At 39.9% G+C, this 17,058-nt stretch overlaps 2 protein-coding genes across 6 annotated transcripts in view; one reads left to right on the top strand and one right to left on the bottom strand.

Moving 5' to 3' along the window:
- Positions 1-204: 204 nt before the first annotated feature.
- TMEM14C (transmembrane protein 14C) lies at positions 205-7,254 on the top strand. Of its 3 annotated transcripts, none has more exons than XM_014844580.3 (6): positions 205-355; positions 1,385-1,454; positions 1,769-1,845; positions 2,630-2,731; positions 5,720-5,807; positions 6,736-7,254. In XM_014844580.3, the coding sequence occupies exons 2-6, from the start codon at positions 1,432-1,434 to the stop codon at positions 6,791-6,793; spliced, it is 348 nt and encodes a 115-aa protein (XP_014700066.1). In that variant the 5' UTR covers positions 205-355; positions 1,385-1,431; the 3' UTR covers positions 6,794-7,254. The 3 variants fall into 3 exon arrangements, with proteins under 3 accessions (XP_014700066.1, XP_014700081.1, XP_014700073.1); XM_014844595.3 differs by having other exon boundaries at positions 210-349; XM_014844587.3 differs by having other exon boundaries at positions 256-365.
- A 5,271-nt stretch (positions 7,255-12,525) lies between these two features.
- Positions 12,526-17,058, bottom strand: part of MAK (male germ cell associated kinase) — a 60,802-nt gene continuing 56,269 nt past the window's right edge. For 2 of the 3 annotated variants that reach the window (XM_014844570.3, XM_044773245.2), the window contains one exon: positions 16,302-16,588. In XM_014844570.3, the coding sequence (XP_014700056.2) occupies positions 16,434-16,588 (155 nt within the window). In that variant the 3' untranslated portion in view covers positions 16,302-16,433. Of the gene's footprint in view, positions 16,589-17,058 lie in introns of all 3 variants that reach the window. The other variant, XM_044773244.2, reaches the window with a different exon arrangement.

Here is a 17,058-nt window from a genome sequence, read left to right as displayed (position 1 = left end):
ATGCCGCCCCCAGGGCGCACGCAGAGCGCGCTGCGACTCTCCGCAAGCCCCGCCCCATACCCCGCCCCTCTCCCGGGACACAGAGCGCCTCCCGCGACGCTCCCCCACAAGCCCCGCCCCATACCCCGCCCCTCTCCCGGGACACAGAGCGCCTCCCGCGACGCTCCCCCACAAGCCCCGCCCCATACCCCGCCCCTCCTCCATGACGCGGAGCGCGCGCCGCGCCTCGCCGCCGTAAGCCCCGCCCCTGGAGCGCAGGGCGTGTGCTGCGACATTTCCGGCGGGACAGCGACTCGGTGACCCGCGGCTGGCGCGCCCTGGTCGACTTGCGGAGGCCTTCGGGAAAGCGGTTCGGGTATTTGGAAGTTATTGTCAATTTATACCGGTTTTGACTTTTTGGAATTGTATAAGAGGCTTTGCAGCCGCCTGCTCTCTGTCCCCCGGGTCGGGGCGGGCGCTGTAGGCTGCGTCGGAGTTGCTTTGCTAGTCGTGCACTTTCTGTTTTCCTTAAAATACGATCTGAATCCTGCGGGCACCTTGAGCGCTTGGGGCAAATGCTTACCCAGGTAGCATAGTGTTGTTTAGTTTTCTGGAGGTGGTGTTGCTCTATTTCCTTCAAAATCTCGGTAATTCAAAGCTACTTCGAATTAATGACTTTGGCACGATTCCAACACCCCGACTTTTTGTGGACACAATAATTTAAAACAAAAGAGGTATGCATTGCCTCCACGCTTAGCCTCACTGGATACTAAATGCATTTCTTTAAGAAAGCAGGGGTTGCACTTTGCTAAGGGTGTGGTGTCCCACGTAATTATGACTCGGACTTTCCTATATTTTATCCGCCGCCCCCAATCTAACAAGAAGTGTGAGTTGGATGCAAAAATAAATGGCGTCTACAAGTTTTATAAACGTTCGGTGTTGAAATCATTCGATTCTTTGGGCCGGGGTGGAAAGGAGCACACCTCCCCCGCAAAAGACGCAGTTAAGATAGTTGAAAGGGCACGGGAGATAACTTTCCGATGTGGTAATAACTTGACTCGCTGGTAATAAAGGTTAACTCATTACCTATACAGAGCTGGTCAGTGAATTTTGCTCAGTTTCCTGTGGGCCTAGGTTAGTAGAATTGAGGTTATTACCAAAATGGTTGGTGTCTGTTCAGCATTTACTTTGTGCCAAGCACTTTTACATGTTACTCCATTTATTGCCCACAGCAACCCTAGGAAATTTGCACCGGTGTTATCCTCGTGGTACAGTGAGGGAGACCGAGGCTTGGGGAGGTTGGGTCACTTGCCCATTGCTTTGGAGCTGAAACTTGGACGTGCTTCTCTCTGACTGCTGGAGAGCGGTGCTGTCAACCACCTCTGATCCAACCCCTCGCCCGCAGGTGCAGGCCTGGTGTAGTCTTCTGTCTGCCCAGAGTGAGAGAGAACAATGCAGAAGGACTCCGGCCCGCTGTGAGTGCACAGTGAATGAGAGTGGAATAGCCAGGAACTGCTTAAAACCAGAGTTTCTTTTCTCATCTGAAATGGGCTCTGAGAGTAGACTGTGGGCTGCATGGGGTGTAGGATGCACATGGAGGCCAGGGACCTGGGTTTGAGTCCCCGCTCTGCCACTGACTCTAAGCGAGTCATCTAACCTCTGGCATTTATTTTCATTTGTACAGTGATAGGATTGTTCTGGAGTGGTCATCCTTTAGTCCCATCCTATGATTGTGTGTGTGTTTTTTTGTAACATGATTGGCACTGATTTCATACTCTCTTGTTTTCAGAGTGCCTTTGCACTGGATTGGCTTTGGCTATGCAGCCCTGATTGCTTCTGGTGGGATCATTGGCTATGCAAAAGCAGGTATGGTTGTGGTTACTTAACCTCTTAAGAGCTTCGTGCTGTTCTTGGTGAAGAGTGGGTCTCCAGGGCCCCAAGTGCAATCTTGTTTTGAGTCAAGTTTGCTTTAGGCCCTCTAGCTTGAGTGCAGGCTGATTGTCAGTCCCAGCTCCTCTTGCACCTGCCTTTTGGTTATCTGGCTGAGCTGAGCCAGGCTTTTTATCAAATTGCTTGTTTTGCCTCTTTATCTAAAGACTCTGGGCAGGGGCGGTAGTAGATTGTTATTATCATTGACTGCCGTACATCAGCCTCCACCCTAGAGTGCCATCCATGTCTGTGCTCGTCAAAAAGGAGGACACTTCTAGTCTGGCATAGTCATGTTTTGAAGTCTCCTCGTTGAACTAGGCATGGGTGTGTTAGTGGACATGCTCATTTCTACCCCCTTCCTTGCCTGCATCCCCACCCCAAAACACACACCAGAATTCTTATTCTCTGCATCTTTTTTTTACTCCCTGACCATTTCCCTCTCCTTTTGGGATTTGCCCAAGGTCCTGCCCATGGACAGTTCTGCCCCTTGGCGGGTTAATCAGGCCTGGTTAGGAGAGGGGAATGTGGTGTGACCCTGACTTCTCTGGTCACATAGCAAACGCCCCAAAACATTTTCCTGCTTGAGAACTCCTTGGTTCTGAACTGTGCTGAGAGAAGTTCTCTTTGCTGTTTTCCTCTGTAGATAAGGGAAGTCTGGTGGATTCTGCTAATGAGATGAGTGTCTGACATTACTGTACTGGATGTGTTTGCTTCCCTCTAGGTAGTGTCCCGTCCCTGGCCGCTGGGCTCCTCTTCGGTGGGTTAGCAGGCCTGGGTGCTTATCAGCTGTCTCAGGATCCGAGGAACATTTGGGTTTTCCTGGGTATGTCAACTTCACTGTCTCCCTAGTGCAATTATGTATCCAGAATACTCTACCAAAAGTCTCTGGTTTGGTGGGAGGTGGCGGGTTCTTCACATTTTGCGGGTTCTTCACATTAAGACAGTTTCACTGCTTCTGCCAAATTCTAGGGAAGTTTTAAAATAGGGGGCATTTGTGCTGGTTCCTGTTTATCTTTTATGTACAGGATATGGAAAGGTTTTCATACCTCATGAATTTAGATTTACCTGGTGAAATTAGTATTAAACTTGACCAAGGCAGGTACATGGCTGTTAGCCATTGTGGCTGCCCTCTGAGGACTGTGTGCTTGAGCATCACTGAAACATCACCTGTCTTGGTCAGGTTTGCGTCAGTGTTGCATTTTTCCCATTTGAAAATCATTTGTTAGCTCTTTAGCATTTATAAGCTAAATGTAGAAGATGTAAGTCTTGCCTTCAAGGAGACTTCACCGTAATTGGGAACATAAAAAGTGGCTCTCTGGGACTGTGGAGAAGTACCCTGTGAGGAGCTCGGGGAAAGGAAGATTACTTCTTATCAGGGTGGCTTTGGGTGCGTTTTTATTGAGCTCCCCCCTTGCGTCAGACATCTGCTAGGAGTGTGGGCCTCTCACTGTCTCTACAGAACCAGAGTAGGAGAAAACATGCAGTTCTGACCCTTCCAAGTGTGATGGGGAGAACAGGCATGTTAACGGAGTGGTTTGTACAAGTCAGCTTGGGCTGGGGAGGGGTGGCTGATTTGGGGTTTGCTGAGCAAGGAGGGCCCAACTCTCCGCCCTGCCTAACAGCTCCCTCCCTCCAGCTCCGGAATGACTTTCAGACCTCTTCTTTCCCGTTTCTGATCCCACTCCTCCACTCTAATAAATGACCTTACTGCCTACTTAAAGGAAAAACAGCAGCCATCCCGTGGGACTCCCTTCATGCTGGCAACCTCCAGCCCTTCCCTTCTCCTGTTTCTCGCCTCTCCAAGGCCAGTCCCTCCACCCAGGCTTTGGGTCTCGTCTCCCCTACCTTCTCAGCTTTACAGTGTCAGTGAGCCCGTCTCTTACTTGTATGCCATCTTTTAGATGGAGGCATATTCGAGTGTGCTCATCTCTCACCCATTTAAAAAAAAAGGACCTCAGGATCCCACTTCCTTCTCCAGTTGCTGCCCTTCTTCCCCTTCAGAAACTTCTCGAAAAAAGTCTGTTATACTCCATCTTCATTTCCTCATCTGTCAGCCCACTTCAGTCTCCATTTCTTTTCTCTTTGTCTTTGTCCTTTTCTAAGGAAATAGCTCTTCCTGAGGCTGCCAGTGACCTGTATTTTTCAAGATCCACTGTACATTTTTTAGTCCTCATTTTATTTGGTGTGTTAGTTGTTCTCAGCACAGTACACTGATCCATTTTCCACTCTCCTTGTTTTCTTTTTTATTCTCTCATTCTCTTTTTTCAACCAGTCTTCCCTTTTAGCCATTAAATGCAGTCAGGCGCCGCATGACGATGTCTCAGTCAATGAGAGACTGCATATAGGACAGCCTTCCCATAAGATTGGGACCATACAGTCTGGGTGTGTAGTGGCTGTACCACCTAGGTTTGTGTGAGTACACTCTGTGATGTTCACACAACGAAATCACCTAACGATGCATTTCTCAGAACGCATCCCTGTCGTTAAGTGATGCGTGACTGTACTGAGGTTCTTAAGGCCTGATTCTTGATCTTTTTTATACTCTCTTGTTGACAGTGTCATTGAAGCCCAGGCCTTAAATTGCCACTGATACACAAATGACACAAATTTACTTCGCCTCCAAGCTTTGGTCTTATACGTGCAGGTGTCTACTTGAAATCTTTTAGGTGTCTCAAGGCATCTGCCCAAACCTCACTTCATGTCATCATACCCATTCATTTTTGTGGTATTCTCCATCCATTTGTGTCTCCATTGCTCTCTTCCCCTCCATCTTTCTGTTTAATTCATTTAAGTCCCATCAGCACTGCCTGCAGCACATGTCCTAAATTATCCACTTCTCTTTCTGCACAGCCACCATCCTCATCCCAGTCAGCACTCTCTCTTGCCTGCATTCCTGAGGAAGTTTCTTAATTGGTATCCGTACATGCCCTCTGGTTTCCTTGCAGTTCTCCATGGTACCGGTAGAATTAGATTTTCAGAATGCAACTCTGTTTACGTATCCCTCTGCTTAATATCCTTTAGTGGCTTCTCATTGCTCTTAGGATGAAGGCCACAATCCCTAATCTGGCCTGCAAGGCTCTGGAGGGTCTGGCCCTTCTTCCTTAGTAGCCTTGTCTTGGTTTCCGTGCCATGCTGGCCTTTCATCACAGGGCCCCGCAGATATTCTTCCTTCTGCTTGGAATGTGCTTTCCTCCCCCTCAGCTGGTTAACTGCTGCTCTTCAGATGTCGCTTCAGTCTCCCCTTCCTTGGCGAATCCTTTCGTGATCTCTCTCTGTAGGCTGGATCCCCTATTTATTATGTTATTGGTATTGCATTAATTGTACCTGTAACACAAATTATACTTTTCTGTTTTCATGTGATTCTTTCAAGTCTGTCTGTCCCATCAGACTTGAAACAGTGTTCGGGCAGAGACCTTTGTTGATGACAGTTATGTTCTCCAGCTTCTAGTGCAGCGTATGGCATATAGTAGGTATTTTAACAGATCTTGAGTGGGAAGAGCAGGCAGGGTAAATAGAGTTGGCAAGGAATAGAAAAAAAAAAACCTACAGCAATTTTGGAGAAAATTAAGAAATTGATGTCTGAAGAGTGGTAGGAGGTGAGGCTGGAAAGGCAGGCTGGGCCCTGTCTATGGTGACCTTATATTCCAGTATTTGTACTGACTCCCATAGGATGTGGGTGGCAGTGAAGCTCCTCCCACTTGGGAAAGGTGGCCTCTGGCCCTGGAAAGATGGGTAGGACTGTGGTCACTTCTTTTAGTTCTCCTGAGTGTAAGATATAATGATCTTTGACTCTTTTCATCTTTCCCATCAGCTACGTCTGGAACCTTGGCTGGCATTATGGGAATGAGATTCTACCACTCTGGAAAATTTATGCCTGCAGGCTTAATTGCGGGTGCCAGGTACCTTCCATTTGGTTGCTGTTCTTCTCCAGTATGGAGTTAGTTTAATGCCCTAAATACTTTGTACATGCAGATATTTACTTGTTTTAGTATACCTGATGTTGGCCATCAACTGAAATGATTTAATTTATATACAAATAGAGAAGGCTGTAAAAGCAGTAGCAGAGTTCATGTCGCAGTGACATAGTGTATTCATCTACTGAGGAAGCCGTGTGCTCTCACATTTGCACGCCAGTCCATCCTGGCTCCTTCCTGCCGTGCAGGAAGCTTTGGTGCAGAGGCGTGACAGCAGTCTGTGTGACCGTCAGTGTGGGCACCATATTGTTTAGTTGCGTGGGTGTCCTTTATTATTGAAAATTTTGCTAGAAGGGAATTAGGATTGAATCCTGTTTTCTAATTAACTTGGATTATAAAACACAAACTGGATTGTTATAAAAAATGTAGTCCCTAAGTATAATAAAGAGACTCTGAAGATAGGGGAATTTAAAAAAATCTGTTTTGGAAGAAGATTACTTACCCAACTTTGACCATAGTTATGATGCTATCAAGCATAATGTTTTATATTCATGTCGACCAAGGTCAAGAACAGTAAACCGGGAGGCTGTTGACCTACCGTTCAGTAGCTCTGTGACCGTGAGGAGGCCTTGGTCTCTCCAGCCTTCAGTTTTCTCATCTCTGAATTATTGCCAGTTAGAGTAGGAGTTCCAGCTCACGTGTACTGTTTTAAGGCCTCAATGCAAGACTGCCCCTTGGTGTGGTTTTTGTTTGGTGCCTCTGGGGATGGAAGTTCCATCTCTGCCTGCCCTGCCTTGGCACCTCCTCCCCATGCAGTGAGGGACCTGCAGAGTCCTAGTCCCTTACAACAATAGTCAAGTGCCTGTTCTGTACTTTACCTGACGCTTTTTGTTTATGTGTTTTTTTTGAACAGTTTGCTGATGGTCGCCAAACTTGGAATTAGTGTGTTCAGTAGACCCCATCAATCATAGTCATGTCCCAGCTTGGACTTGAAGAATTTTAAAACGTCCAGTATTCCTAGTGTATTAAGAGAAATAAGTGCAACATTTTCATTTATTATGACATCTTACTTAAAAAAAAAGAAGGCCCTGAACTTTGCAGGGAAAAATAATTAATCATTATCATTACAGTCTTAAAGAGGTGGGTAGTATATAACACAAGAGCTTATTATTCTAATACCCTCATACATTTTGATTCTTGTTTGTTGATATTATCTCTTCTTTCTGTGTCTGTAGGTAAAATCTCAAGGGGTAAAACATTAGGTATCAATGTTGGGGGTCCTGAAACCCCATACCCTACTCAGAGGAACAGTGTGAAAAAAAATCTGATGAGATTTAGCATATCTGTTCTTTTGCTCATCTTAGAGCACAGCCCTACTCTGAGATAATGTTAAATGAAATATCAATGAGAATAAAGTTTACTATAAATAATATTTTCCATGGTGTCTTCGTTGCCAGAGCTGTCTAGAACGTAGAATGAGATGTGAAATAGCAGAAAGATATAGGAACACAAAAATGTTCTGTTAATATTTTATTTAGGAATTACCCATTTCGAATAAGGACCAAGGAAAATTATTATTTGATTATACATTGCGTTGAAGCTTGTTTTAAATAATGATCTGTAGTGAGGATTTCTAAGATTAGGACTGTGTAGCCAAAAGAAAAAATGAAATTTTGGCTAACTAGTTAATCTGTAAATGTGAAACTAAAAGATCTGCCTGGAACTTGAATTACCCTGGGTGGTGTCTACATTGGACACATTAACAGGATACTGACACATTTTCACTTCATTTTGTTGCTTTTCTAAGCATTGAGAATTGACTCATTCTGGTACTCCTTTAATTTTCCCCTCTTTGAAAAGGAAGGGGTATTTGCTCCTTACCCCTACTCTAACTGGTATTGGTTAAATTTAGAGTATAATTTAGGCACTTAACTAGTTAATTTTATGTGTTTGCTTAAGCTCCTTGAAAGGAGTCCTAGTTTTCTCATCCTTGTTTTATATGACACAGTTTTGACGTGTCTGACGGGGCCGTTCTTAAAGCATAATGCTCAGAGCCCTACACAAGGGGTATGACAAGGGTACTATATTCTAGACCATGCATTTCTTTTAATTCTGCAGCCAGGGTCAAAATAAAGATTTTTGAACAGCCCCATCACAGCAATGACTCATTAAGCTTTTGGTTTACTAGGACCTCAGGTCTTTTTTCCTCACATACTGCTACTAATAGTAACTACTTATAGAAAGTAAGAGGGTTGGTACTTGATATCACATACTTGCAAATACTTCAGCTAAAAAATTGTTCCATGTCACAACTAGAAGGACCTGCAACTAGGGTATACAACTGTGTACTGGGGGAATTTGGGGAGATAAAGCAGAAAAAAAAAAAATTGTTCCATAATTCCTGGCGTAGTCAATGATTACCTTTTATCATAGCAGTTATCCCAAATTCATGATTTAAATAATAAAGACAAATATATTTACAAACAGCTCATTTGTACATAGTATCATTTCATGCCCTGGAGAATTGGATTATCATGATCTTCTAAACAGAAGTCTTGTACAGTCTAAAGGAAAATGGACAAAATCAAGTAGGCAGAACATTTCATTATCTTTTTGATATTTAAAAAATTTATTTTTATGGGAATGTGGGAAAAAGAAACATTAGTTGTAGTTAGAGAGTTTACAAAGGTTCAGACACCCACAGGTGGCCTGGATGTTCTCTTGCACGTTGAAGAGCTGTCTGTGTATTATATACGTTTACAGAGCTAACCTTCAGCTTTATGCTTGTTTCCCAAACCCTGCTACTATGTGAGGGCCAAGTAGAAGTGAGCATCAGTTATGACTTGTTCCCCAGAAGTTTGAATCATGAATTATAAGGGCAGAGGCACAGAAAAAGATTGTTCTAAACAAAAAAGCATTACTAATCCTATATTAAAACAGACCCGGGGCTGGCCTGGTGGCACAGCAGTTAAGTTCGCATGTTCTGCTTCTTGGCAGCCCAGGGTTCGCTGGTTCGGATCCCTGGTGCGGACATGGCACCGCTTGGCAAAAGCCATGCTGTGGTAGGCGTCCCACATATAAAGTAGAGGAAGATGGGCATGGATGTTAGCTCAGGGCCGGGCTTCCTCAGCAAAAAGAGGAGGATTGGCGGTAGTTAGCTCAGGGCTAATCTTCCTTAAAAAAAAAAAAAAATCAGACTCATTTTTGGTTCTAAGCTAGTCGTTTGGTGATTGTCATGATAATCCTTTGTCACATAATCCTGTCCTCATTGCTTTGAAATGCCATCTTTACCATGTACTGAATTTCCATATTTGGGACTGATTTTGGGTTTTCTAGTCCCTTCCTTAGATCTACTTCTATCTCAGTGCCAAATTGTATTAATTACCATAGATTTGTCCTATATTATGATATTTGGTAGGGCAAGTCTGTCATTGTTCAAATTTTTCTTGACATTTACTTTTCCAGATAAATCTAGAATTAGCTTTTCAATTTTAAAATTTATTTGGGATTTTGATTATGATTGCATGAATTGTAGATAAATTTGGGAGGAATTGAAAGTTTTAAAATACCTACTCTTCAATCCAGGAACATTGTATGTCCCTTTGTTTAATTCAGTTTTTTAAAATGTCTTAAAACGATATTTTAAAGCTTTATTTAGTTCTTTGTATTTCTATTAAGATTATTGCAGGATATTCTATATTTATGTTATGAATGGGAACTTTTCATATACATTTTCTGCTTAGGTATCAGTCTGATCAAAATTAATTTCTGACATTAATGTAAATGCTTCTGTCTGCTCACTCAAGCATATTACTTGCCTTAGGTTTTTGTCAGCTACCTTTATCTAGACCCATGGCTTTATATTAAAGGTAGAAATAATAGGATATTTGCTATCACTGACAAGATTCAACATTGTTCTAGAGACGCTAAACAAAGCAATAAAAAAGAGAAATAAATCAAGTGTAAATTAATAGTGAACAAGAAATTAAACATTTTGTATAGATAACTCTAGAAAATCCAAGACAAGCAACTGAAAACCTATTAACACTAATGAGAAAGTTCTATAAACCAGCAAGAAACCAGATCAATACCAAAAACCAATAGCTTCCTATCAGTTCTCTTCCATACCATTGCTAATATTACCCAAGTCCAAGCCTTACCATCTTTTAAGCTTCTAATAGGACTCCTTGTTTCATGCTTTGGCCCAACAGTTCATTCTCTACCTAACAGGCAGAGACATATTTCAAGTAGAGACTCCTGCACTTAAGACCCTTCAGTCATCTCTCATTGTATTTACATCTCCATTAGTCTCTGTAACATCCTGGTTTTTTGGGTTTTTTTTGTGAGGAAGATTGGCCCTGAGGTAACATCTGTTGCCAATCCTCTTTTTGCTGAGGAAGACTGGCCGTGAGCTAACATCTGTGCCTTTCTTCCTCTATTTTGCACGTGGGACGCCACACAGCATGGTTTGATGAACGGTGCCTTGGTCCATGCCAGGATTCGAACCCATGAACCTTGGGCCACCAAAGTGGAGCACATGAACTTAACCACTACGCCACTGGGCCAGTCCCTGTAACATCCTGTTCTTAATAGCACCCATCATAATTTGCAAATATACAATTTTTTGTGTGTTTACATTTAAAGTCTGCCTCCAGAATGTATGTACTATGAGGTCAGGGAAAAATTAGTCTTTTGTTACTACCATGTAAACTATACTTAGTACATAGTAGGCACTTAGTATTTGGGGAATACATAGATTGATCAAATCTACTTTTTAAAAATAGACTTTATTTTTTAGAACTGTTTTGAGAAGAGAGTATAGAGTTCCACATACCCCACACCCAGCATCCCTTATTAGTAATGTCCTACATTAGCATGAAACATTTGTTACAACTAGTGAACCAATATTGATACATTATCATTAGCTAAAGTCCATACTTTATTCAGATTTCCTTAGTTTTTAACTAATAGCCTTTGGTGCTCCAGGATCTCATCTAGGACACCACATTACATTTACTTATGTCTCCTTAGGCTCCTCTTGGCTGTGACTGTTTCTTAGACTTTCCTTGCTATTGATGACTGACAGTTTTGAGGAGTACTGATCTGGTATTTTGTATAATGTACTTCTATTGGAATTTGTCTAGGTTTTTTCTCATGATTAGACTAGGGTTACAGGTTTTGGGGAGGAAAACTACAGAGGTGAAGTGCCATTTTCATCACATCATTCTAGTTACATATATGAACCTGATATCACTGTTGATGTTGACCTTGATCATCTAGATGAGGTAGTGTTCGTCAGGCTTCTCCACTGTGAAGTTACTCCTTTTTCCCCCTTCCCATACTGTGCTCTCTGGAAGGAAGTCACTATGCACATTTCACACTGCAGGAATGGGGAGTTGTCCTCTACCTCCTTGAGGGCAGAGTGTCTACATAAATTAATTTGGAGTTCTGCTGCATGAGAGGTTTCTCTCTTCTTCCTCATTCATTCATTTATTCATATCACTGTGGACTCGTGTATTTTCTACTTTGGGTTATAATCCAGTATTTCTGTATTAATTTTCATGCTCAAATTGTTGCCGTTTTGGCCAGTGGGAGTTCTTTCAGTTGGTTCCTGTGACCCTTTGGCATAGCTCATGTAGGCTTTTTTGCTTCCTAGTTTTTTGGGTTTTTTTTTTAGAACTTCCTTACTTTCTGGCACTGTAAGATGCTCCACGCTCATCTTGTATATTTCATGTCCCAATACTGGAATCAGCCATTTCTCCAAGGAGCCCTGGTTCCTTTTATTGGACGGTGGTATTAGAAGCCAAGATGTGGGTACTAGGTAATGCTTGTTGCTAGTGGGGTGAAATCTTTTATTTCATTATTTTCATATTTTATTTCACTGTATTGATATTCTTTTATCTTTAATTCCTTTTTACTTTTTAAGTTGTTAGTCTTTTTTTTAGTTTCTTAAGCTAAATGCTCAAATTCAGCATATTTTCAGTGCTTGTTTTTTTCATAAATACTTTGGGTATAATTTTTTCTCTGAGATCTGTTTTTTCTGAGTTTTACAGGTTTTAATACAGCAGTCTATCATTCTCCATTTCTAAAAGTGTATATTTCTTTTTTTTTATTTTTCCTTTTTGACTTAAGTGTTTAGAACAATATTTTAAATTTTTTAAGTGGATAGGTTTTGCAGGCATACTTTTTTATTGTTATATTCTACTTTTATTATACTGCAAAGAAGTTGCTTACATATTTCTACATTTGAAAATTTGAGGTTTTCTTTCTGGCCTAATATAAGGTCAATTTTTGTGCATGTTACATGTATTTGAGAAGAATGTGTATTTTTCCTTACTGGTCAAAGTTCTATATGGTATATACATTAGATAAACTTTGTTTACTGTGGTATTCGTATACTCAGTTACTTATTTTTCGCCCCTAGATCTGTTTTCTGAGAAAAACCTTGCATTCTGTGGTCATAGCAGTTTCTTCTTGTATTTATGTCTTTGCTTCATATATTTATGTTGTTTTAACATTTTATTTTAAAAATTTTCAAATCTACAGAAAAGGTTCAGTAATACTTAGTTTCACCAATTGTTAACATTACGCACTCTCCCTACCCCCCCATATTCACACACACACACACACACACGTGAACATAGATGTAAAAATCCTCCACAAGATATTATCAAATCAAATCTAACAATACATGAAAAGAATTATACCTCAACCAAGTGGAATTTATTCCAGGTATACAAAGCTAGTTCAGCATTTGAAAATCAATGTAACCCATTACATCAATAGGCTAAAGAACAAAAATCATATGATCAATGATTATAACAATAGATACAGAAAAAGCATTTGACAAAATCTAACATTCATAATAAAAACTTTCAGCAAATTAGGAATAGAAAGGAACTTCCTTAGCTTGATAAAGAACATCTACAGATAACCTACAGCTAACATGATAAATAATGGGGAGAAACTAGATGTTTTCCTGCTAAGATCAGGAACGAAACAAGGATGTTCATTCTCACCACTTCTATTCAACATTGTACTGAAAGTCCTAGCTAGTGCAATAATTCAAGAAAAGGAAAAAAGGTATACTGATTAGGAAGGAAGAAATAAAACTGTTTTTGTATGCAGGTGACATGATTGTTTATGTAGAATATTTCAAAGAATCAACAAACTCCTGTATTTAATAAGTCATAACAGGTATTAGGATACAAAGTAAGTCATTTGCTTTCTTATATATGAGCAATGAACAATTGAAATTTGAAATTAAAAATACCATTTACTTTAGCACTAAGAAAGGAGAAATAGGTATAAATCTAACAAAAAATGCCTGAGATCTATATGGAGAAAACTACAAAACAATGATAAAATAAGTTAAAGATGATGTAATTAAATGGAGAGAGTCCATGTTCCTGGATAGGAAGAGTCAGTATTGTCAAGAATCAGTTCTTCCAAACTTGATCTAGATTCAACATAATCCCAATCAAAATCCCAGTAAGTTACTTTGTGAATATTTGCAAATTTATTCTGGAGTTTATATGGAGAGCTAAAAGACCCAAAATAGCAAACAGTATTAAAAGAGAGAAACAAAGTTGGACGACTGGCATTACCTGACTTCAAAACGTTTATAAAGCTATAGTAATCAAGACATTGTGGTGTTGGTGAAAAAACAGACACACAGATCAATGGAACAGAATAGAGAGTCCAGAAATAGACCCACACAAATATAGTCAACTGATCTTTGACAGAGTAGCAAAGGAAATTCAATGGTGAAAGGAGAGTCTTTTCAACAGATGATGCTGGAACAACATAAACATGAAAAAATAAAGAGAAATGAATCTAGATACAAACCGTACAACTTTCACAAAAATTAGCTCAAAATGGATCATAGATCTAAATGTAAAATGCAAAACTATAAAACAACTAGAAGATAACAGGAGAAAATCATAAGTGACCTTGGGTTTGGTGATGACTTTTTAGATACAATACCAAGAATATGATCTGTTAGAGAAAAATTGATAAGTTGGACTTCATTAAAATTAAAAACTTTTGCTCTGTGAAAGACAGTGTTAAGAGAATGAAAAGACAAGTCACAGACTGGGAGGAAATACTTGCAAAAGACATATCTGAGAAAAATCTGTTATCCAGAATATACAAAGAACTTAAAACAACAATAAGAAAATGAACAATCTAATTTAAAAATGGGCAAAAGATCTGAACAGTTCACCAAAAGATACATACAAATGGAAAATAAGCATATGAAAAGATGCTCCACATCATATGTCATTAGGGAACTGTAAATTAAAACAAGATACCACTACACACACTAGAATGGCCAAAATCCAAAACACTGACAACACCGAATGCTGGCCTGGATGTGGAGCAACGGGAACTCTAATTCATTGCTGGTGGGAATGCAACTGTCTTTTAGAAGACAGTTTGGTGCTTTCTTACAAAATGAAACACTCCTACCATATGATCCAGTGATTATGCTCCTTGGAATTTACCCAAATGAGGTGAAAACTGATGTCCACACAAAAACATGCACATGAATGTTTATAGCAGCTTTATTCAGAATTGCCCAAACTTGGAAACAATGAAGATGTTCTTCAATGAGTGAATGGATAAATAAACTGTGGTACATGTAGACAGTGGAATATTATTCAGTGATAAACAGAAATGAGATATCAAGCCAAGAAAAGACACGGAGGAACGTTAAATGCTAAGTGAAAGAAGCCAATCTGAAAAGGCTACATACTGCATGATTCCAACTCTATGACATTCTGGAAAAGTAGAAACTATGGAGACAATGAAAAGATCAGTGGTTGCCAGAGGATTTGGTGTGGGGGGGAGGGTTAAAGGGGTAGAGCACAGGGGACTTTTAGGGCAGTGAAACTGTTCTGTATGATACTGTAATGGTGGATACATGTCATTAGACATTTTGTCAAAACCTATAATGTACAACAGAGAGTGAACCCTAATGTAAACTATGGACTTTAGCTAATAATAATGTATCAATATTGGCTCATCAGTTAGAACAAATGTCCCGCACTAATGCAAGATGTTAATAATAGGGAAATTCAGGTGGAGGAGATGAGGAAGTGTATGGAAACTCTGTACTTTCCAATCAATTTTCCCGTAAACTTAAGACCACAAAAAATGACTAATGAAAACAACAAACAGACCTCAGATTATAAGTATAAAGTTTAAAATGTAAAGAAAACACACTAGTTAACCAGATAAATTTTAATGTCTATTCAGAGTTGAAAAGTTTGCTGGCAACACAAAAGAATTTTTTAGCTTTGAGACATTAATTAAAACTGTACAAATACATATCACCATTACCAACATAAATTACTCTTTACATTTTAACATTTTTCAACACGGTGAGCTGAATTTCTGTACAAAAATACCATATTATTATTATTTTATAATGTGCCTTTGGATAATGTCCACAAGATGATACCAATTACATTAGCATTTGTTACAAAGTCATAAAACACATAAAAATATCTGCAGTTGATAACATTATTATTCTTTAATAAGAATATACAGTACTAATGTCTGGTCTATAAAATGGCAGGTTTAAATAGAATAGTCCTAAGTTCAAAATGTCTATTTTAAATACCAATTTAGAAATAAAAATAAGAAAAAAAAAGTAGTAAGTGAAGTCATTGCTATAGCAACTAAGTACATTTACTCTTCTGAGTAAATGTGAAGGTCAGAGCTGAGTCAGTGGCCTGCAGCAGCAACAGTTTGCTTTGGGGAACCAGCTGGCATACCTCATCTTTATGTCTGGTAGGAATAAGGAACAGCGTATCTTGAAAGCCTGGTGAACACACATCACAGTTTCAAGAACTTCCTTAATGGTGTGAAGATGAGAGAACCCTGAGAGTCATCAAGCCATTGGGTTTGATAGTCACCATGAATTCTTAGCAGTTGTATTGGTCAAAATCAAACAACAGACTCTTTCTCCACTAAAATCAGATGGCATAATTTTGAAATCTCTACGTTACAGACAAATTTATTTCCAAGAAAGATATCCTGCTCAAGATTGGAATTACCATTGTTTTCATAATTACAAAGTAGAAAAATGATAAATTACCATCCTTCTGCCATTGCCAAAGTGGTAGAGTAGAGCCTTAGCCAAATAAGAACCGTAACTGACAGCCCACAGAGGTCTACCTAATTGCAATAAAAAACCAAAACAACCCTGAGGCCAATCAATGAAATATTAAATAGTTTAGGCAAATATACAACAAATGAAAACTAAAGCACTCTAAACACTTACTTTCTGGGGGCATTTCTTCAAAAGCTTATCATACTAAGTATTTATTAATTTGTAGATCAAATACTTGATACTTTGGCAAATAGTTTATTCAATACTTTATAAAGTCCTACCCATATATCAGCACTGTGGGCAACGATGCTAAGAGAATGCATTTCATTTCTAGGAGAGAAATAAAATAGGAGATGATTTTTGCTCTTCAGAGTACCCACTATCACATATTTCTTCCAGAACTCAGTAGAAATAGACATCTGTAGACATTTCCCAGGGTCAGGGGACTTGCAGGGGCTCTGTGGAGCAATGCTGTGGGGCTTCACACCGGACTCCTACCGGTGGCCTCCGTACTTGGCTACCCAGTCTGTCCTCCCATGCACTGAGTGAATGGGCTGTGCGCGGTTCACAATATTTAGATTCTTGGCTGTAGGATTGTAAGTAGGTCCTGAAAACTGCCCCCGACCAGCTTTTGTGTTCCATGTGTATTCTGAAAGAAATCAAAATCAGAAATTAGAATTTTAATAAGTTGATTAACAAATTCAAAATAAAGCGATCCATCCTCTCATTTTATGGGGAACTTTTGAATTTGTCTTTAAAAGATTAACTCAGTGGTCTCTAAGGGTTTTTTTTTTAATCTTAAAACCAAAAATTCTAGTGTATCATGTTGACACTAATTAGAATTTTCTAATTAGTAGCTTAAGAGCCAGCATTGCTGGTTTATAGTTCTGACACTGCTGCTGTTTCTTCTTTGGGTTCACTGAAATGCCTATCACATTTGGATAGGCAACAGCAACTAGGATGACTATGAATATTCTCAGTTCAAGTTCCATGGGCAAAACCCACAGTGTTAGTGACTGAAATCACACTGTGGTTACATCTAAACAGTATTCAGAGTATCGCTATAGACAATTTATTCAGAACTGTGAATCCTCTAAAGCTCTGGCTTCTTGGAGCTAC

This window comes from Equus asinus, chromosome 8, assembly GCF_041296235.1.
Source record: "Equus asinus isolate D_3611 breed Donkey chromosome 8, EquAss-T2T_v2, whole genome shotgun sequence".
NCBI classification, from domain to species: Eukaryota; Metazoa; Chordata; class Mammalia; order Perissodactyla; family Equidae; genus Equus; species Equus asinus.
This window is presented reverse-complemented; position numbering and strand designations above follow the sequence as displayed.